Source organism: Nansenia antarctica (assembly GCF_963989245.1).
Source record: "Nansenia antarctica genome assembly, chromosome: 14".
Lineage (NCBI taxonomy): Eukaryota > Metazoa > Chordata > Actinopteri > Argentiniformes > Microstomatidae > Nansenia > Nansenia antarctica.
This window is the reverse complement of record NC_137684.1, coordinates 23,522,876-23,546,355: the sequence shown is the minus strand read 5'-3', so window position 1 is coordinate 23,546,355 and position 23,480 is coordinate 23,522,876. Positions and strand designations below refer to the sequence as shown.

General features: G+C 46.7%; 1 protein-coding gene across 1 annotated transcript in view; it reads right to left on the bottom strand.

Moving 5' to 3' along the window:
- The window catches only part of tmtc2b (transmembrane O-mannosyltransferase targeting cadherins 2b), a gene marked incomplete at both ends in the record, with an annotated part of 112,613 nt that overhangs the window by 6,364 nt on the left and 82,769 nt on the right, over window positions 1-23,480 (bottom strand). Inside the window, 7 exon segments of the mRNA XM_080545401.1 lie at window positions 2,372-2,435; window positions 9,104-9,218; window positions 10,421-10,502; window positions 16,020-16,141; window positions 21,177-21,255; window positions 21,976-21,983; window positions 21,986-22,159. Of these exon segments, the coding sequence (XP_080401527.1) occupies window positions 2,372-2,435; window positions 9,104-9,218; window positions 10,421-10,502; window positions 16,020-16,141; window positions 21,177-21,255; window positions 21,976-21,983; window positions 21,986-22,159 (644 nt within the window).

The following is a 23,480-nucleotide window of genomic DNA, read 5'->3' as shown; positions in this document are numbered from 1 at the left end:
GAAGCGAGCTGAGCTGTGCTTGGCTGGTGTGGTTACAACAGCCACCGTAGCTGCTGAAACAGTACTGGAAAAGGACAATGTGAAAGGAAACATATCTGAGTCAGCAGAAAAATGGTTTGGGTTGGCCCCTGTAGTGTGGAGTATACAGTACCAGTCAAACGTTTGGACACACTACTTACTGTGTCTACTGAATATGGATTTTCCAGAGCATAGGAGAGGGGTAAGTATTCCAAGCTAAATCATAACATGGGATGACAAATGAAGATTGACAGAAAACATGGATCAAGTCACGTCCCGTCGGAGAGAACAAAGCGAAACACTAAAGAAGACGGATGAACATCTTCCATCACAATAATATAGCCTGCCCTGGGAGCCATCCAAATGGCGCGGGGGGGGGAGGCGTCTAAACAAAGTGACCGCATATGGGCAGCCTATGTTTTTGGACTCGGACTTCAAATGCATGTTTACATATTTGTGGACGCCAAGAAACTATAATGCGAAAATGATGATGATGGTGATGATCTGTTCCTGAAATAGACACAAATGCAAGGGGAGGAAGACCAATAGCCTCTCTCTGCTCAGAGTGCAATTCTCTCTCTGCGAACTCAGCAGAGACCAAAGTGCTGACCTTTAGGGGATTCTTCCAACACTTCAGCCCATCACAAATAACAAACTGGAACATCTCAGTATGACAGATACAACGGCTAATATCTTTAGCATCATAATTAAAGCAATTATAAGCTCCTATAATCTCCGCTCCTACTGACTGATGCCGTTCCCTCGTGGACTGTGCAGCTCCAGACAGACTGCTGTGCTTCCCTCCAACCATAACAGCAACCTCACAGCAGGAAGTGGAATCTTTCATATTAGTGCCACTTACGGCTCTCCACAGTTCACCTTCCCTTCTTTGCCTCCCTCCCTCTCTCTCTATTTATGTTTGCCTTTGAACTATGACAATAATGAGGAGTGTGCCGCTCTCTAAAAGGGCGGGACGTGGGAGGGGGACTTGATTGATAACTACAGGATGCTCCGTTGAGGGCAGAGCACTGTATTTCCATACGACACTGCGTATGTGAACCAACGAACCGAAAGGGGGACGGTTTTTAAGCAGTGGGTTTTCTAGAATGGGGGTTATAACTACACTGAAGACAAATATAAACGCAACACTTTTGTTTTTCCTCCAATTTCATCAGGAGTTGAAATCAAAGACGTAAGACTTTTTCTATGTACACAAAAGGCTTATTTCTCTCAGATTGTGTTCACAGATTTGTTTCAATCTGTGTTAGTGAGCACTTCTCCTTTGCCGAGATAATCCATCCACCTGAGGTAGCGTGAAATCAGCAATGCTGACTCCAGGAATGTCCACCAGAATTTAATGTTCATTTCTCTACCATAAGCCGTCTCCAAATTCCAATTCCAATTCTCGGAAACGCCGACGGCTTATGGTAGAGAAATTAACATTCAATTCATGGACAACAGCTCTGGTGGACATTCCTGCCGATTTCACGCTCCCTCAAAACTTGCGACATCTGTGGCATTGTGCTGTGTGATAAAACTGCACATTTTCGAGTGGCCTTTCATTGTGACCAGCCTAAGGCACCTCTGTGCAATAATCACGCTGTCTAATCAGCATCTGGATATGCCACACCTGTCAGGTGGATGGATTATCTCGGCAAAGGAGAAGTGCTGACTAACACAGATGTAAACAAATCTGTGAACACAATTTAAGAGAAATAGGCCTTTTGTGTACATAGAAAATGTCTTCGGTCCTTGATTTTAAAACATTTAGAGCAAAAACTAGTGTTGCGTTTATATTTTCGCTCAGTGTATGTAAAGTGTGTACTTTGTAAGCTACTTGGCTGACCCAAATTTCAGTGTTGTAAGACACTGTCCAGGCACCATTTGATTGATACTAGAGAAGTGATTCCTTCTAATCAGGAACAAACAGGGAGACCACAGGCCAAACTCCCCCGCCCACTCACCCCTCACCCACAGCAATTCAAACGGGTCTTTGCTCTCAAATTATCCTAAAAATACTATATAGTCTATTTACTTTCGAGTCACCAAAGCCCCATGACTAAGTGTTATTATCATTATTCTTTTCAAACGGTGAACCTCGAAAATTGCCCTGGCCCTCTCCTTTGAAGTCCCCCTGATTGATGCTGCACAAACAATCCTCTAAGCTTGGACCAACTTAACCCATGTCTTGCTCTTGCGCCGAGCTCGAGTGACAATGCAGGCCATTGTGAGAAAACAGACAGGGCCGGTAATGCGGAGACGATGATTGGCGCGAGGAGCCACCCAGTCCGGTTGATTGCACGGTGTCCGTCATGTTGAGTAATGATGGAGTTGTTAGGTTGGGTATACTTACGTTGGGTCTCAGGCTGGCTGCGTGTCCGTAATACTTCTCAGCTGCGTCGTTGAGGCTGGCTTGTCTAGAGAGCAAAAACAAAACAAGAAAGGCAATTATCAGTCATCTTTATTGCTAACTTCAGAGGGAGACCCTGAACTGTGTCTGTTTACTAGTGGTCAGGGGTTAGGGGGTCTAACCGAGGAGAGAATGTGCCACAGAGGCAAGAGGAACCAATCACATCGGGGCGTCCGACGGTCTTTCATCAGAGAGCACCTCGGGTTGAGTGGTGTACAGCATGACCTGATTATTTTCATTATATCCTAGGTCATGACCTCTGACCTATGGGGGGGACCATAATACGCCTCTCATCAACCCCCGGCCTTGGTAGGAGTAAATACCACTTCAAAGGCGAGTGAGGGATTTTCCCTGTCCTGTCCTGTACACATCTTATTACACATCTTATTATTCTAGGTGCAGAAGTTTGGTGGTGAGGGTGAGGATCGAGGACTAGGAAGGAGGAACTACTATCAAACGTGAAATGTGAAAATGTCAAACAAAATGTATTTGAACTTGAACAAATTTGTGGACATAATGATTGTTTCATCTACCGTAATCTTACTGTATGTCACAAATAGAATAGCAAAACCTGCACCTAAAACCCTTAGAGAAGGTACAGGCACCTCGACACAGATGGTTTCGCCTGCGAGTCCCCAAAGACTCAAGGTATTTAGTGTCTGCAGACACTCCTATAAAAGCCCCCAGTCAAAACAGGAATGTCTTCCACATGCTCATCATCATCTCCACACAAACGACGCTCCTCTCCTTTCCTTCCATTACCTTTCTACCTGACAGCATGTCGGAGGACTCCTTCTCTTTGTGCCAAAAGCTCTTCCGGTTATGAATATTCCTATAAATCTGAAATAATTTTATAGGCCGCAGCTGCATTTCACTGATGGTAGCAATATTGTCAATTGCAAACAGTTTAACTTTGACAGAGTCAAGGACAAAGTCAACGACTGTTGGCTCCGGAGACGCGAGTCGTAATGATGAAAGCGAGACCATCTGAACTGGGGTTTCATTAAGGTTGTTTGGCCCTGTTAGGGCTCCTCTCCTCCATATGGCTGCAGGGGAAGGGCATGTTCACGTTCTTGAACAACCCAGAGAACACCACAATGAACGTATGCCTGAGATACACGGCATGAAGCAAAGAGTCATTGTTGTCCGTGCTGTATACTGATATGAGCACACAGGATATTCTTATGTCTTTCTGTGTTACTGAGAGCAACACAGCATGACATTACACTCATTAAAATAAAATAAAAACATTTAGGATTTTACCTTCTCAGCAATACATAATGACATTTAATGTAATAATATCAATAATCACCACACATACTAAGTGCAGGGAGGACCGTCCCTCATTTTTGTCCAGCCTGGATCCGAATGTTGGATCGAACATCTGGAGTTCTTAGTCAACTAAAACCTGAGGGGCAAAACCAAGCCACATTTGGGATGGCTGATCAACGTGTGTGTTTGTTTGTGTGTGTGTCTGTGTGCGGAATCTGCGGATGCTTTCCCCATGAGGTCACACCAGCGGTGGATGGATGACTGTGATAGAGGTCTGAGCTACGGTGTGAACTGATAATGGTGAAGATGCTTTAGGTTTCAAGTTTTATTGTTACGTCACATGACACAAGTGTAAGAGAGTAACATTATTAGGCTTCGGTTCCTTGACATTGCAGCACAAAGACAAATAAGGCAATAAGGCAAGATCAATAACGTGACAATAGTTACAAGACAGACAAGTGAGACAATGGACCTATCGCTAAGCCACGCCCCCTTTGAAAACTCAGACAAACAAACAACACTTCACTGACAGTGACTGACTGACCGACCGTGACTGAATGACATTCGATGACTTACAATGGCGGGAATTCAGATTTCTGATTCACCACAGCAAGTAATAGACATGTTTTTTTTAAAGATGACAAGAATATTTTGTCTAGAAGCTTTTCACCATCAGATTATTAGCAAGTTGTTTGTCCGAGTTTTCTGCCTGTAGTGACTTTTGCTGTGATATGATTGGACGATTTCTATTTTGGGGGCGTGGCTTAGCGATAGGTCTATTGGACACATGAGTTGCAGGAGACTAATATAAGACAAATACGACAGGACACAATTTAGCGGTACAAGTAGTAAAACAGAGAAAATAGTACAAGTAGACATGTCATGAGTATTGCACTCGGTGGCAGTGGGTGTAGAGGTAGTATTGAGTAAAGTGGCTGTGTGCTTGAATGAATGAATGAATGAATGAATGAATGAATGAATGGTCTTTATTGTCATTGCTATAGTACAGGTACCAAACAACGAAATTTGGGAGGGGTGGCTCCCCTGGTGCTAGGAAAGAAAAAAAAGAAAAAAAAGAAGAAGGGAAAGGAGCTGGTTTACATAAATAAAGGCTATGTACACTATCCACTGTACTATACTGTACAGATAGACAACTAGGGTTGTAGGTAGTCCGTATACATGGGATGTGCTTGGGGATAATAGTCATTGGTATTCAGAAGGCTTGTTTATGAGCCTGATCGCCTGGGGGAAGTAGCTGTTGGTTAGTCTCTCTGAGTTTTGGCCTTGAGGCTCCGGAAGATGTTGTGAATGGATACAAATCTTGACATCATGTGCCCATGAAAATCTGTCCATTTGTATAAAAAACACAGCTAGCTCGAGTCGGCCTCGAAACCTTCTCAATTACTTTTGAGATTCAATTGAGAAAACCCTCGCTCAAAAGTAGTTCTTAAGTTATTAAGGTGCCCGTTTTAAAAATCCAAGCACACAAGATGAAGTTACAGATCATTGTGAATAGTGTTGTGATGACAAAATATGGGTTTTGTGTCCAACTCTAAACATGACCACAATCAAGTGTTCATTTAACTCTTTGACTGCCAGCCATGTTCAGAGCGGAGAGCTCCACACTGCCAGACTTTTGGGGCATTTTCGCTGAACTTTGAAGACCCACCAAATATTGAATTTTCGGACTACATAAACATTGAACATATCTACCAAAACTTTAGACTCTCTTCTTTCATCAGAAAAAGAAAGTTTGTTTCTAGCCTCTTTGAGTGTTTAGAAATCGGCCGTAGAACATAGGGTGGTTTCAGCAAAAACACCTGATTTTGACCAATAAACAGAGAAAACGAGCTTTTTCTGCAGAACTTTTTATTTTATTTTATTTTTCTGCACTTTTTCTGTATCATCCGACTCTGAACTGTTTGAAGAGTCGCGCGATGGCCGCGATGCTCCGCAATGCTCCGCGCCGCAATGCTCCGCGCCGCGTTTGGCACATACCCTGATCCGTTTCGCCATTACTACAACCCACAGCAAGCCACTTCCTTCTCCAGGCTTTTATCGAACTACTGCCCCCATCTGGGACCGAAATACATTACACCCAAGTCTGAAATTCACTCGCTAGGTGTAGAACATGTCAATAACGCGATCCCCGCGAAAAAAAAAAAAAATTTCTATAAGACGCCAATTGGCGTCTTTGGCAGTCAACGTTACTATTCTATAAGACGCCAATTGGCGTCTTTGGCAGTCAATGTTAATTTAAGAGTACCATCTAATGTAGATTGTTTGCAGATTTGTCACTTTTATGAACACATATTCCATGTGAACTGGACAGCTGACACACCACAGCCACCAGGTAATCAGGACTCCCTATAAGAGAGGCAACTTGCAGGGGGAGGAGGGGCGGCTGTGGTGCAGGAGGTAGAGCCGCCGTCTAATGATCGCAAGGTTAGCAGATCGACGGTTCGAGCCCCGGCTGGCCACATGTCGAAGTGTCCTTGGGCAAGAAACTGAACCCCAAATTGCTCCCAGTGAGCGGGCCGGCACCTTGCATGGTAGCTTGCCGCCATTGGTGTGTGAATGTGTGAATGAGAGGCCGTTGTAAAGCGCTTTGGATAAAGGCGCTATATACAGTAAGTGCAGTCCATTTGGAGGACAATGAAAGGCATTGGTTAGACTCAAGCCCTGTGAAACCCAGCTTCAGGGAAGAGAGGAAAGATAGAAGAGCAAAAGTAGGAAGAGACAGAGGAAAAAACGGGTTTGTTAGTGGATGAAGAGAACTCCCTGGATGGGAGATGTTGGACCATATTTCAAATCGGCAACATGACCACTGAGGCCTCTGCCTTCAAGCCCTGACGTTCAGTAATGGAACAGTGTGGAACTTTATTAACCCCCCAGCAGGAGCACAGGCACACAAATCACATACACTGAGACCATTACGTATGCCTAATGTTGTGTAAGGAATGCTCATGACAAAATGCTTTCCTCAAAAACAACCAGATACAGTATCTGTGTAACGTACTAACGACGCAACACAGACTCCAAATTATAACGTTCCGGGGAATCGTTTCTGCAGATCAGCAAATACGATCTGGGGGAATCGTATAATCTGGCTATACAAAGCATTTGACCACCTAAGATACGTCAAAAACTTCTGATATATTGTGATATTGTGAATAAGAGTTATGTAAGAGTTGCGTGAATTACGAAATGCGTCTTGCGACATAGTTAATGCAGTATTAGGCATTAACGTGGTTAACGACTGGTTAAGTTTAGGCATTAACTTCGACTGGTTAAGGTTAGGCGTTAACTTTGACTGGTTAAGGTTAGGCGTTAACTTCGACTGGTTAAGGTTAGGCGTTAACTTCGACTGGTTAAGGTTAGGGTAAGTTGTCAGGGGAAGGCATCCGCAAATTATTAGCATAAACAACAACAATTAGCAACAAATGCTAATAGCACCAAAAAGAAAATTGTGTCCCTAGCGTGTTTCAAACAAGCAACGTTTGCGTTACAAGTCTGCAGAAACGATCCCCCAGAACGTAATCATTCGGAGACGGGGTTGTAACTACTGCTACTCCCATCTGTCTTAAAGCAACGAGACACACTTTACACAAACTCCTACGTCGTAGCCTCTTGCATTCTGTCAGTGAGTCCTAGAAGACAGATTCCTTCTTCTAGATTCCTAGAAGCGTGTTGTGACATCACACAGCAAAACGTGGTGTTTCCCAGAGGGATTGGAGCTCTTAAAGGGCAGCGTTAGCCGTTCCCCCGGGGTCGAAGCACTCAGCCCGCCTTCACTCGGCAGCTCAGGCCGGGTTTGGAATAACGTGCTGATTGTTTAAAGAAGGCCGGGGGAAATGGATAGCGAGGAAGCAAACTTGTCAAAGACCTGAGGGCCCCAGAGAGCAATAAGAGACGCCTGGACATCTGAGGGCTGCCGCCTACTTTACACACACACACACACACACACACACACGCACACACACACACACACACACACACACACACACACACACACACACACACACTCAAGCACTCACTCACGCACGCACGCACACACACGCGCCAACGCACGCACGCACGCACGCACTCACACACGCACGCACTCACAACCACACTCACGCACGCACACACACGCGCCAACGCACGCACGCACTCACGCATGCATGCACGACCACACACACACGCACACACACACACACACACGCACACACACACACACACACGCGCGCACATGCACACACATACACACACACACACACACACGCACACACACACACACACACACACACAATCCGTCTCTCCTCCCTCACTTGCATCCCCACCAACCGAGGGCCTTCCAGGTCTGGGTCCAAGACAAACACATAAAGAACCTGAGCTCCAGAGGATCCAGACCCCATGCCAGCGTGGCGGTGGGGAGTCCAGGCCTGAGCCCGGTCTTTAACAGCCAGGGGCCACGGGACCCTGGAAGAAGAAGTTCTCTGAAGAGAGGTGGCCAGCGGTGCACCTCCCCCCTGGATCTGGATGGTTTGGGGAGGGGGCCAAGTGAAAACCAGCTGGATAAAGATATTAGTATACAGCTGTGTGACACAGCTCTTCTCTTTGGGTAAAGAGAGACAAAACAAACAAAAACCTCTATAAGAATTCAGCGAGTCAAAAACCGTGCATTAATGGTGTTTGCAGCGATTATTAATATCCCACAGCCAGAAGTAGTAATTCTTCCACAGGAAAAAAAAACCTTTAACCTGAGAAGTATCAACAAGATCTCCAAACTAGGGAATAGAATATTATTGGCGCTGTCTCCCCTTTGGTCTGTGTACAGTGCGTGTGTGTGTGTGGCATTAGGTCCTTCTAGTAAATTGGCACATTTTGCTCTATTTACACATATCAAACTCGCGGCTGCGGGCAGTGCTGAGAACACACAACAGCTTGCGGTTCCAGGAGCCGTCTCTGACTCAAACACCCAGCTGAACCCTGCTCCGATTTGGAAGGAGCAGCTTTTCATGACGGAGCCAGAAACAGCAGAGAGAAGAGAGAGAGAGAAAAGCAGACAGACGCAGAAGCAGGCAGGCAGGCCGGCAGGCAGGCACGTACTGAAGGCCAGCGCGCTGCGCTAAGACAAGACGGCAGCTCTCTGGCTAAACCCTAGCGTAGTAAATCCCACAGGCAGCGGAGAGGTGTAAGCCCAGGGATAAACCGTACAGACAGACAGTCCACTCTCAACCTCCCTCACTCCCCTCCTAACACCCTGCTCCTCCCTCAGCCATGGAAGAGTGTCCAGTCCAGTCCACCCCTCCCTCCCTCCATCCTATCCCCCTTTTCTCTCAGCTACGTACTGTATGGAAGAGCGTGTCTACGCCCTCCCTCCATCCCTCCCTCCCTCTGTCCTTATCATCAAACACTCACCTGAGCATGTGCGCGGCGCTGAAGACCACATCAAACTCCCCGCTGTCGAGGCGCGCGGCCTTCTCCGCCATCTCCGCCGCCTCCAGCAGACGGGACTCCTCCAACAAAAACTGACCTGCGGACCGCCGGGGCGGGAAGAGAGAGAGAGAACAGGAGCACTTGTGAGACGCTGTGGCGTCCCTACAGAGAGATGGAAATATTGCCTTTGGCCCGGAGAGATAGTCAGCGAGGCAGGCTGCCCCCGGCCCGTTCACCCAAATAATGATTTGCTGAAACACTAGGAATTAGCAGAGTGGACGTACTGTTAGCGTGGCTCTTTGGCCATCGCTCAGGACCGTTTTGTCCAATTAGGAGATCTTGATAGGAATGTTTCTTTAACGTTTGACTAGACTAGAGTTACGTCTTAGGGGTTTTCGTAGCGTGGCTAGATCCAGGCCTTTGTACCTCCGCCCCCGCCCTCCCACCCCCCCTCCCCCCCCCCACTTAATGAGCCCTGAGTGTGGACCCCTGATGAGGGCATGAACTGGGATGGACCCCCTCGGTGAGGGTCAGGTTTGGATTGGAATAAATACCCTGTTGATTTTGGTGAGCCCCATGACAGTACCAGTCTCCCAAACCACTGGGCGAAACCGAGCATATTTTTCCTGAATAGCTGCGGATGAAACCTAAACCTGACTACAGGCCGTTAGGTGAAGGGCAGACTTCTATTGCTCCTGACTGAGTTCCACATTTCCACAGGTTACACACACTACAATGGCAGAGAACAGGTTTCAAATATGTCAACTCTGTTTTTATTGGGAGCGGTTAGGAATATGTGAAAGAAAATTCCTTATAATATCCCAAAATAGGAAAATAGTATTATTTCATATGAACAGAATGGATCATAGTACAATAGTTTAGCCATTCATTATTTTGCTCAGAACAGCATGTCTACCAGGAAACGATTGACCCAACTAGAGTTCAGATGGGGTGTGTCTTATGTTAATCAACCTGTCACACCTACAGACGGGATAGAAATCGTGCTACACTTTAACTGTCACGTCCCCTCTTACCACACCTGCGTACAGTGTATGAGAACAATGTCAGGACATGAGGGTTCATCTTCATTGGTCATTAGTGAGACTAATCCCTCACGCTATCCTAGATAACATAGACTGGTCGACACGTACGTCTCATAAAGGAATGACCGGACACAGAGGTCAGCCAGCATTGTTTGTTCTAACAACCTGGAGACACGATGGGGATGTGTGTGTGTGTGTGTGTGTGTATGTGTGTGAGTGAGTGAGTGTGCGTGTGTGTGTGTGTTGCAGGACTTACCATAATGCATATAGCAATTCCCTTTTGTGGAGTCTAGTTGTATAGCCTTTAGAAAGTACTTCTCTGCTTCAGTCTTCTGCCCCTGGAAATGAAAAGTAGGGAAATGTTGTCATTATTTGTTAGGTGCTGTGCTATTCATTTCATTTCACTATGAAAGCATCATCCTGTGTGTGTAAGAAGTTGCTCTCTTCCAAGCCGCAAACCTTAGAGTAACATTACATCTTAATAAGGAGTCGTAAAACACATGTAACAGTATTATTCTTTCAACACATCGTGTCATCCTAAAAAAGATTTACCGTCAAAAGTACACAATGTCATGCTTGGCACAGTTGCCAGCCCCAGTGTAAGTAGCCATTAATTACACACTTTTCTCTGTACAAATAACACACTCCTTTGACCACAGAAAGGCTGTGTGTGTGGCCTAACCGCTGCAGTATATGCAGAGAGATAGAGAGAAGAAAAGACGGAGAGGGAGCGAGCGCGCGCGCGAGAGAGAGAGAGACAAAGAGAGAGAGAGAGAGAGAGAGAGAGAGAGAGAGAGACAGACAAAGAGAGATAGAGTGAAGGAAAGAGAGAGAGAGAGAGGTAGAGAGAGACTGAGAGACAGACAGGCAGACACAGAGAGAGAGAGAGAGAGCGACAGACAGACAGACAGGAGAGAGAGAGAGAGAGAGAGAGAGAGAGAGAGAGAGAGAGAGAGAGAGAGAGAGAGAGAGAGACAGACAGACTGGAGAGATAGAGAGAGCGTGAGAGCGAGAGAGAGACAGACAGACTGGAGAGATAGAGAGAGAGAGAGAGAGCGAGAGAGAGAGTGTGAGAGAGAGAGACAGACAGACTGGAGAGATAGAGAGAGAGAGCGAGAGAGAGAGTGTGAGAGAGAGAGACAGACAGACTGGAGAGAGCAGGTGAGGAGGTAGGAGACAGTGTGTGGAGGTTATTCCCCAGGGAGTAACGGGTGACTAGAGCCTGATGGGGGGCAGGAGGAACAGCGACAGACGGGGCCAAGTGGATCTCGCCGCAGCGGTCCCAGGGCTGGACCAATCACAGCCACAGTATCTAACACACACAGGGGTGACCCAGGCAAACCACAGCTGCCTATCACATCACACTGCATGGCCTCAGCTGTGCAATCACTAGACTGTGGTCCACTGTGGCACAATAATATATCGTGTCTTTACTCAGAACCAACGCCTGTGTCAGCATATATATATGGCACATGAAGGCCAGATGCCGAAGAAAATCGAGTTTAAAGAAGTCTATAGGAGACAACACAATTCTCACATAATTAATTGTAATTGATGTGAGAAAACGCACCTGGAAAACGCAGCTAAGACCTCCCTAAATATTAAATAATCCGGTAGAACAGAATAAAGGACAAGGAATGAACACCACTCCTTCATTTTGCATTTCAAAGGCTTTCGAAAAGTTAAGCTTTCATCCAAACAGCGCAATCAAATCTTGATGACTGTGAGCCCGATGCATTTTTCATCAGGGGGTTTATCTTTCATAACTCGACAATTTCCCGAGTGTAAATATTGAGAGTGTGCTCTCCGTCGACGCGATGGAAAACCCCCGACTCGTACTAAGCGCGCGTTTAATGCAGCTCGAGGCGTGAAAGGAGCCGTAATCATTCAAGTCTGAAAGGCACCGCTCCTGTACCGCTTCCACGCTCAGATTCACACATAGTACAAAGGGGACGCAGCTGAGGAACAGCTGGAACAGTCATAACATCAGCATATTTCTATTTATACAATTTCAGACAAAAAAGTCCTGACAGGATACCACGCGACCGCATTGTAATGGATTGGACGTCATTGTCTGTGTGGGTTTTTGCAATCGGTCTGGATTGTCTCCAGTACATACAGTTTGCATTATTGATACAGAGTAGAGTAGTGCGGGTAAGATATAGTTGAGACGTGAGAAAATATATTCTCTCTGTGTGTGCTGGAAGAAGCTCGGCCCGAAATGTGTGAAGAATGTACTAGTGCAAAAATCTCCTGTGAGTCCTTCCACCGGTGTCCTCCTCTTATGATGAGTTCATGTCCTGCCTTATCGGGCTTAGGAGTCCTATTCCTGAGAAGGTTATTCGAATCCAATACTTCTGCATGCCTGAATTACCAATGAACCGTCATTTCAACATAAAAGAATATTAGCTTTTCCCTCTCACACAAGTGTTCAGAGCTCTCTCTCTCTCTCTCTCTCTCTCTCTCTCTCTCTCTCTCTCTCTCTCTCTCTCTCTCTCTCTCTCTCTCTCTCTCTCCCTCTCTATCTCTCTCTCCACTTCCCATTCAGTTCAGCTCGTTGTGTGGGTGCTGCAATATCCTGTTTTCACACATACTACGCTGATTGTTAGTGCTGAGTCTGACTCTGACCACCTAATCTCTGGGTGCCATCAGACACAGAACAGATGTACCGCCGCTGCGCCTGACCCCGAGGTGATTATGAATGGCGTCTGCATCAGATTAGGTGAGGAAATGACTTGACAATGACTGAATCCAATAACATCGCCACCACAGGGTCATCCCTGACCCTCAAAGCACCGCTACACACACACACACACACACGCACACACACACACCCGCGCAAGCACCCACACCCACACCCGCACCCGCACCCGCACCCGCACTCGCAAACACACATACACACACACACACACACACATACACACACACACACACACACACACACACACACACACAGCACAGCAGGGGGATGACACTGATCTCTGCAGTGCCCCCCCCCCCCCCCCCCTCTCCTTCCCCACTCCCAACTCACCTTGGCCTCCCCAGCCCCTCTCCCAACCCCACCCCCCTGCCAGGATCTGACCTTAAGACCCCTGATAGAATGGATGCTTTCTCATCACTCACAGCAGGGGGGTGAAGTGGTGGTGGGTGTTGCTTCCCCTGGTGTTGGGTTTTTATCAAGACTAGTGAACATCAGTGAACATACCGTACCGAGTATCAATCGGTATGTCTGAATATACCACACGAGGGGGAGGTCAGGATGAGGCGGAGAGAGGTGAAGTGAAACACAAACATCCAAAGGTAGAATACGGGCAATATACAGGGTCTGAGCTCCAGAATGAACTCCCTCCGCTCTCTCTACACAATCAATAATCCCTTTGTGAAGTAAAACGAAATCTCCTTCTCGCTCCAGCGACTTTCACTCTGTCTCCTTTAAAAAACAGTAACAGCTCTGAGTGATGCCTTTTTCTATCGGATTACTGTTGTGCCCCTAGTGTACAAGCTGACAAAACTAGGTTTCGGAGAAATGGCGGGTATCTTGGGGGCTTTTGTTACAGAAGCAATTTGTGTCAGCTTAACAAGTCGCTGTTATCTTTACCAGCGCAGCGAGAGTGGTTCTTTAAACTGACCGTTGTTTGATAGCGTTCCTCCTTCCGTCCCGTGCATTACAAATGAGACGGTCCTCTGGTTTCGATCTCCGTCAAGCTTGAACTGAAACTGACCACCCCTCTCTGATTTCACACAAAGAAATCAATCTGGGAAGGTTTATTTTTTGAGGGCTCATGTCAATATAGAGAATTGCAAAAGTACAATCTATTACCATTATTTCCTTGTGTGGTAGATGATAGTAATTGACGAACATGTAATACAGTATATTTGTGTGTGAAACAGCACCTTGAAGAGAGACCTATTCGTGTCAGCATGTAAGATTATGGTCAAAGAGTGGACAGAAGTGGCCTGGGTTGGTCCAGTGGTCTAGCACCATGGTCTACAGTGCACACATTATGCTCATGTCGGCATGGGTTCAAATCCGGCCCATTCCCTGCTGACATGCCCTCTTTCTCCTAACTTTCCTGTCTGTCTTCACTGTATCTATCCAATAAAATGAAAAATATGAGTGGGACAAAAAAAAAAAAAAAAGGAAGATAGAGTGGATAGAACATAATCCATTTTGCTGGTTTCAGCGAATAAGCAGATTCCTCGAAACCGAAACTGAAAATTACAGTCGAAATATCCGCAAAATGAAAACAATCGCTGACAAAACTGGCAGTTTTATGTCTACATAGTACAGCACCGCAGTCGTTACAAGGCCTGTATCAAAGGTACACCTCTATGCCAAATTCTGGAAAAAATCCTGAAACAGGATGAAAACCAGGATCCCCATTTATCCTGATGGCCCTGACCTCGCAGATGAACAGGGACATGAAAAGGCCTCTGTTGGACGGGTGGAAATGAGGCGAGACAGGGGCAGGAAGGGCCCGGTGGTTCGGCGGTGCTCCGGAGCCCATCCCAGGGCCTTTGAACACATTTTTATGCCCCATGCTATCAAGGAGCCGTCGCCCGTCAAGGTTCCAGACGCCGGGAGACAGTGGCGTCAGCCCTGGACAGAGAGGGAAACACCTCCACCCCTCTCTCCTCTCCCCGTGGCCTCCTCTCCACCACCACCCCTTCCACCCAACACCACCCGACACAACCTCCTACCCTGTGCCTGATCTGTCACTGTATGCTCGCTGGATGTATGTACTGTATACCTCCACCACAAGACCCCCTCTATGTGAACTAGGGTGAACTGCCTGTGCACCTCTCCGCCCCCCTGCCCCCATGCAGCACACACACTGCCTTCCCCACCCGCTCAGGACAACAGACACGCCTTTCTCTTCTTATTCAAACACAGGGTCATCCGCGTGACCCTGGAGCAGAGCATCTGAGTAGTGGGAGGAGACCGGCAGCAGCGCCCTTGAGGAGGATACACATGAGAATCTCATAGGGGATTCCTTCTCCTGTGTTTCATGGGCTGCTCTTTTCCGGAGAGGCCATTGAAAACCTCTGTTAGGGAAATTGATTAGGGTTTGATTCAGAGAGCCCTGTTGTTCGGGAATTAGTCTTGGGACTCGGGTAACAAGATCTAAGAAAACACACAGGACAGCCGTGACAGGGGTTTCAATCGTGGATCTATTCCCCCGCAACGAGGACGAGACACCTTGAGAAACTTAATGGACACACACACAGACACACACACTCTAACACACACACACACACACACACACAGACACACACACACACACACACACACACGCATACACACACACACACACACACACACACCACTGACACACACACACACACACAGACACACAGACACACACACACACACACAGACACACAGACACACAGACACACACACACACAGACACACACACACACACACACAGACACACAGACACACACACACACACAGACACACAGACACACAGACACACCACACACACACACACACACACACCACACACACACACACACCACACACACACACACAGACACACAGACACACACACACACACACCACACACACACACACACACACACACCACACACACACACACACACAGACACACAGACACACACACACACACACACACACACACACACAGACACACAGACACACACACAGACACACAGACACACAGACACACAGACACACAGACACACACACACACACACACACACACACACACACAGACACACACAGGCTATTGATTCACTTTGCTGGAGTGGAGACACTTCAATGAAGTATAAACACCCTCTGCAAGTTGAAGAGGTATTACCGCTGCGATGGGAGAGGAGGATAGTCTTACCTGGAGGGCCAGGAGCTTGCCGTAGGTCAGGTGGGCTGGGATGTGGTCTGGTTTGGCTCTCAGGGACTCTCTGTACCAGTGCTCTGCCTCTGCCAGTTTGTTCAGTCTCATGTATGCCTCTCCTGTGAGGGGGGGGGGGAAGTGAAGGGTCAGGTCAGCAGGTCAGGGTTCAGGGGTCAAAGGTTAAGGAACCACACATCTTCCCATTGTCTCACTGAGGGGGAGCAGTCATGCTGAGAGGCAGGGCACTTTGAAACCTGACACCTGACACCCAGCCCCGTGTTTTTATTAGTTTAAGAGGGGTTTACTAGACTAGGGTCAAACCGACGCTTAACAAAGTATATGTGAAGGTTTTCATTGGTTTGACTGTGTTGAGTATTTATCCAGCGAAAACATCTTAGAGCGACATTTTGAGTTGCTCCACTTCTTTCATTTCTTTAATTCAATAACAAACTATTCATAGCCGTGACGAACAAGTACAAGCAATCAACGATCACAGTGTTTTGATCCCTCCGACATTTGGAGGTGGACTTCTGCGTGAGGACTGCTTCAGTGTCTGTCGGCCTCTCTGCTACTCTCTGGACTGAGCCGGGCCGAGCTGATTTTAGGATACGGTGCTGATGACATGAGTATAAACATGCTCACTGTGCCTTCAGACATCATCTGATACCTCCTCCAGCCTTATAGCCCTGCTGCCACCTGAAACAACAGCGCTCCCTCTCTCTCTCCCTCTCTCTCTCTCTCTCTCTCTCTCTCTCCCTCTCTCTCTCCCTCTCTCTCCCTCCCTCTCTCTCTCTCTCTCACTCTCTCTCTCGCTCTCTCTCACTCTCTCTCTCCTGCCCTCACACGTATTATTACAAGCCTTTGACGACACATCCCGGTAATTGGGGCAAACACAGCAAAACAATGTTTGAAATGTAATTATTGTAAGAATAATAAAGGGACGGGGTCACATGACACTGGTAAGATTTCACATGAACTTGTAACGTGGCTCAGTTGTCAATCCCACACCCATGTACTCTAGAGGGCCAATTACAGGGTGTGTAATCTAGATGGAAGATTTAATACGGGGATTATGGGTAATCATTTCCCTGATAAGAAACGCCAGATAACCAACAGGTGGTCAGGTGATTAATCACGACCTGTTGACCTCCGGGGCGAGGAATGACTGGTAATAATACCATGTATTATGTATTCTAATACCTTCTAATACAGGATACACAAGGATGTTAGCACATATAGGGCCCTATTATGCACTTCTTAACTTGCCGTCTTAAGTCTTAATTAAGACGCACCGCCAGGTTAAGACCTACCGCCACCCTTATTATGCGCTTCATACGCGCTACTGCTATTATGCAGGTGTCCCTAGGCGCCCACACATAAGACGTAAGACTCCCGTGCATATATTACTCATTGTGGGAGTGTTCATATGTTAATGAAGTGCGTTAGGCGCCCCTGCTATTATGCGATCTGACTTTGCGCCTAGCACTAAGAAGTGGTTTGAAAAGTTCTTAGGCGCTAGACTTCATGCACGTTTTGAAACACGAGCGCGCCTCCGCGGTTTGCGCATGCGCGCCGACCGGCGCGCTCGTGTTTCAAAACGTGCATGAAGTCTAGCGCCTATGAACTGCATAATAGCATAGCTCTTATGACTTAACGCAGCCGGTTCTTAAAGGGAATGGCACCTGGCACGCTGATTGGGTTGATTGAGAAGACGCCCAAAACACACCCATGACTAATTTCTGGGCTTAGCGCCGGGTCTTAGGCGCCCACTACCGCACGCATAATAGCAAAGTGGCCTTGACCACGCCTCCACGTCTTAAGTTTAGATCTACCGCCTCGTCTTATTGCTTAAGACTTATGAAGTGCATAATAGGGCCCATAGGGTCTCACTCACCCATGATAATGCAAAAGATAATAATAACAATAATAATAATAATAATAATAATAATAATAATAATAGTAATACATTAGACTTATAGCACTTTTCTAGACACTCAAAGATGCAAATAAGCATAGATAAGCTTAAGTCTTTTTTTCCATTCCCCCCCCCCCCCCCCCCCCCCAAGTTTCCTTAATATTGGAGAGGGGCTTGTTAAACGGTTATCCATCAGTACCAGTAGCTTTAGAACAGGTTGTTGTAACGTTAGAGTGGTACTGTGCCACCTAGTCGACTTGTTGACTCTGCCACAATGTCTACATTAAGATTTGTGAGCAAATGAAACAGACAGTTATTTTTTTATTTTACATTTTTGGATAGAGCAACTCGTTGTGTGGGGTTCCCTGCTAAAGCTCTCCCACAACAACCGCGAACCCTTTTCCCTCAAGGCTGTGAAACTTAAACCTGCGCACAAAGTGGAACAAGGAGCGGCACGCTATGAAGTGGACTGGCTGGTGTCAAAACATCTCAAGGCCGGCCAGTCTGCAGAGAAGTAGTAAATAATCATAATAAAAACAACATTTTAGCATCGTGACTGCCAAAGGCCCCTGGTCCTAGCATAGATGTGTTAGTTCTTACGATGACTGATGTATATGTTACGGTACATGTGGAAAAACGGGTTATGTCGGCATTTCCGGGGACATGGCAGCATAAAACGTTGACTTGGTACATGCTGGCATGTCTAACCGTAACCCTAGCACCCTAGCACCTAACCCTAACCATAGTTTTCCCACATGTACCGTATTCCCACATGTACCGTAACATATACATGATTCAGTTACTTTAGACACAAATACTTGTTGTAAGTCGCTTTGGATAAAGGCATCTGCTAAAATTACATTTAATGTCAAACAATGTAAATATATGTAATATAGGTTGTTGGATTATAGAATCTGTACACTTCATTCATAAGTATTTCCTTATCAGCAGATAAAATAGCCCAGCATAAGAACTGATATGATTAAGATAAGGGCAACATTAACATCTTTAATCTAAATATAAGTCAGATGTCTTGTGTCAAATGTACAGTCAGGAATGGCAGAGGACTTAAATCCTCGTTGCATTTAAATCCCTACAGCACGGCACAGTATGTGTCTGGTGTCGACGGGGTTAAACTAGCATTTCGCTCCTCTAACCCCATAACATCGAGCTGTGTGAGGAGATCACAAACAGGGACGTGGAATGGATACACAATTCGAAGAGACGCACATTCCAAGGGGTTGAAAACACTGGAACATTCCATGGCACACTGGAGAATGTGGAGCGCCGGAGCGTGCGATCTACACTTCAGTGTCTGACAAAACCACAAAGGAGTAACCAGAACGACTTGGATTGTAAATAGATATGAACAGGTGTGTCGAACATTTAAATGAGCTCCCTGTAGTAATAAGCTCGGGCTCGGAAATACAGCATGTGTAGCTTTTTAAAACGTGAGAAGCATTTTGGTCAACATTTTGACATAATCTCAGCACCTCTGTCAAGCTGAATTAGGCTCCACTGTTGAACCAACTGTACTCGGAGGTCTTGCTGGAATTCCAGGCCTCTCCGTGTGTGTGTGTGTGTGTGTGTGTGTGTGTGTGTGTGTGCGTGTGTGTGTGTGTGTGTGTGTGTGTGCGTGTGTGTGTGTGTGCATGTGTGTGAGAGAGGGTGTGTGTGAGAGGGTGTGTACAGTATGTGAGAGAATGAGAGAGAGAGAGAGAGAGAGAGAGAGAGAGAGAGAGAGAGAGAGAGAGAGAGAGAGAGAGAGAGAGAGAGAGAGAGACAGAGAGACAGAGAGACAGAGAGACAGAGACAGAGGGAGGGAGCGAGTGAGTGTGCACGCATTTACATTTACTTTTTTGGCATTTAGCAGATGGCTTTATCCAAAGCGACTAACAACAAATTAATTTAACTAAGTAAGTGAATCATCTATCCACCAGTCAGAGCAGGAAAAAGTAATCTATGCTCAGGCCTGGGGCCATTGGCAGTCGCTAGAAGAAGGAAGAATTTCTTATTATGACACTGGAGGAACTGTACTGGGGTGTAGAGGTTAAGTAGATGTCTCAGGAGGGACAATTAAGGTGTAGCCTGAAGAGATGGGACTTCAGTCTATGGCGGAAGAGGAGGAGTGATATTGCAGTTCTGACAACAGTGGGAAGCTCGTTCCACCAGCGGGGTGCCGGTATAGTGAAGAGACGTGACCTGGGAGGGCGACTGCCGCATCCACGTAGAGGCGGTGGAGCCAGTCAGCCAGTAGAGGTGGAAGAGCAAAGTGAACGCCAGAGAGAGAGAGAGAGAGAGAGAGAGAGAGAAAGATAGAGAGATAGAGAGAGAGACAGAGAGACAGACAAAGAGAGATAGAGTGAAGGAAAGAGAGAGAGAGGTAGAGAGAGACTGAGAAACAGACAGGCAGACAGATAGAGAGAGAGAGAGAGAGAGAGAGAGAGAGAGACAGACAGACTGGAGAGAGAGAGAGAGAGAGAGAGAGAGAGAGAGAGAGAGAGAGAGAGAGAGAGAGAGAGAGACACACACACACAGAAACCCATTGAGAGCACGAAAGAAAGAAATGGCCAAGGCACCGAGCAGCGGCTAGCAGCCAGGCTGAGAACGGCCCTTTGAGTGACAAGATGGTGAGTGGAACCGGGGGTCAGTTGAAATGGAATATTATTGCTTTTCACAATCAATAGTCACAACTCAGTCTGCAGCTGCCTTCGCGGGGCTGTAACAGGAGGAGTGAGGTTGTTATTGCAGCGGAAAGCGAATTAACTGTGTTAACGTGCTGCGGGAAACCTCAACGTCGGGGGCTCCGCGGACACGTTGAGCAGCAGCTACACACCCTGACTTTGAAGGCAGTTTACGTGTCCTTAAAAAATGTCTAATCCCGGCTCTAGGTTTATAACAATTTATGGAAACAGAGCACGTTAAAACAAACAGCCGTGGGCAGAGTCTACCCGTATAACCCCGGCTAGTTTGTAATTCTTACTGAAAGCCCCGGCTCAGATGACTAGCTCCGGACCTGGCACAATCAATACCACTAAGCCCTGTAAACCTTCGGATTGGGGGGGTATGTTCCAACAAAACTAAGCCAGAGAGACACAGAGTCAAGGAAACAGCCCCGAACACTATTGTTGCACATTTGCCTCAAAAACACCTGCACGTAGAACACCTCCCGATACCTCCACTCCACAGAAAAACAGCTTGTGTTTAGGGGTCAAGGTAGAGGGAAAAATTGCACTTACCCATCATGTTGTACAGACTCTGAGGTGCAAATTGCCGTGGCATTTTCTGCACTGCTTCTTTATACACCGAGAGGGCCTCCTGTGTGCATAGAACAGAAGGAACCAGGCGTTAGGAACGAGGGGGCCAGAGAGGCCGGGGCAGCCAGTTATTTCTCCTCCGCAGCCTCGGCCCACCTGACACACTGAATACAAGCGTGGAATCGGGGGGGTCGCTGGGATGGTGGTTAACACTGAGGGGAGTAGAAAGGATCTATCCTCTGCTGTGCCGTGCCCAATCAGAGAGCTACGCTCTACAGGCCCATTGATTCACTATAGGCTATATTCCTGTATTTAGTGTTTAAGGACAGCGACAAAAAAAATCGGGGTCCACATTGATTTTTTCGAGCCAGCACTTGAACCTCTAATTCAACTAACCAGGGGCTTGGTGATTAGGCAAATCAGTGGGTAACACTTACATTAAGCTGCCTCTATACTTCTGTAGTAACGGTGTAATCACACTAGTAATCATATATGTCAATATCATATTGAAGACTTGTAGTTGATATCTGACTGATATGAATATTGAGTGAGATTTAAATTCACTTGTTTTTGTTTTGCGGTGTTAGGTTGTATACCTGTACTTACTACAATGTTTTTATAATTTTTTAGTATTTACATTTGCTATGTGTTTGGACCCCGGGAAGAGTAGTCTCACCTTGGTGTAGACTAATGGGGATCCACAATAAACAACAATAAACTCAAGCAACAGTACTACACATTATATGCCCCCCCGAGCCCCCCCAACCTGCGGTAGCCCTACCTCCTGATGCCCTGCTCGTGCAGCAGCTTGCCCATGTTGTACAGGCAGCTGGTGACGGAGCTCTTGTGGGCGTGGGGGTCCTTCAGGTTCTCGTCGGGGATGTCGGCGCAGGTGAGGAACGTCCGCTTGGCCTCGTCCAGTCGGCCCTGGTTCATCAGGACAATGCCTGTGTTCAAGTAGGCAGCTGTGGGGGGGGGGGGGGGGGGGGGGGGGAGGCGAGGAGAGACAGGAGACAACAAACCATCAAACCATGCAGCAAGCAGGGTAATTAGGCTCTCTAGGGGGCTGGAACATCTCCCTACCTAGCCTGATGTGAATAAATTGGCCCTCTACAGTGAAACAGTGGGCAGCTTCCTCCATGGGGGGCCGATACATATTCACGACCCCCGACGGGGGGGCCCAAACTGAATCTGAGCCTGCGGGTTGGAAGGTATACAGTCCAAGCTCCCTTAGTATCTGTGTATCGGAGTGTCATGATTAACTGAGTACACTGGGTTCTGTTAAGGCCCTCTCCTCTCTTGTGCTGCGTTTCCACTAAAGTGAAAAATAAAATAAAGAAAGAAAGTCATTCTTCCTTCTTCTAGCGTGTTGACTGCCAATGGCCCCGCTGGCCTGAGCATAGATTACTTTTTCCTGCCATGACTGATGGATAGATGATTCACTTACTTAGACAAATGTATTTGTTGTAAGTCGCTTTGGATAAAGGGCGTCTGCTAAATGCCAAAAATGTAAAATGTACAATGTAAGTCAAGCAGCCCAACTTCAGCCCAATTATTATCCTTGTCTGGGAATAAAGGCCCTTCACACTGTATATACGTACTATTCTGCCTGGCTAGTGTCCTGCTGAAGATTGTTTTCAAGGTCTAGGAATGGATAGCAGGAAGAAAAGCAGCAACGTACAGCTCCCAGTGCAGACAGACAGTGTGAAAAGAACAATCTCAAGGCCTTTATCAAAAGAGTTCTATCAATCCTTTGCGACCAGACTATGCACCAGCTGTCAGTTAAGCAGTGCATAATGGTACAACCTTGAGAAATGACTTCTATTATCACACGCTCATTCCCATTCCTTACTTACCGTCCATACCACAGGCTTTAGGTAATTAATTAATTTCCTTATTGCCAGGAATAGATGGAAAAATTCGCACGCAGTCCAAGTTTAATCATCATCTCGATTAGAATTATAATTACTTTTCGGGAAAACAAAGGAAGGGGGAATCAATGACGTCCTTTTTATCTGTGAAATGGTTGATTTCTAAAACAATGATGAATAATTTACCACATAGCCAGTCAAGGGTGAGAGTAACTTGTACTAATCGGACAAAGTGGCAGCTGAAAGATAGTGATAATGAGCGAACATGAAATTGCATGAAAGAGTTTATTTCAAGGTAAGACAGCCGGACTTGTGTTTGAAGAGAGGGAGTGAAGACACGAAAGGGCAAAAGGGTAGATAGAGAACGGAGAGGGAGATAAGACATAGGGAGAGACAGAGATGGTGAGAGACAGAG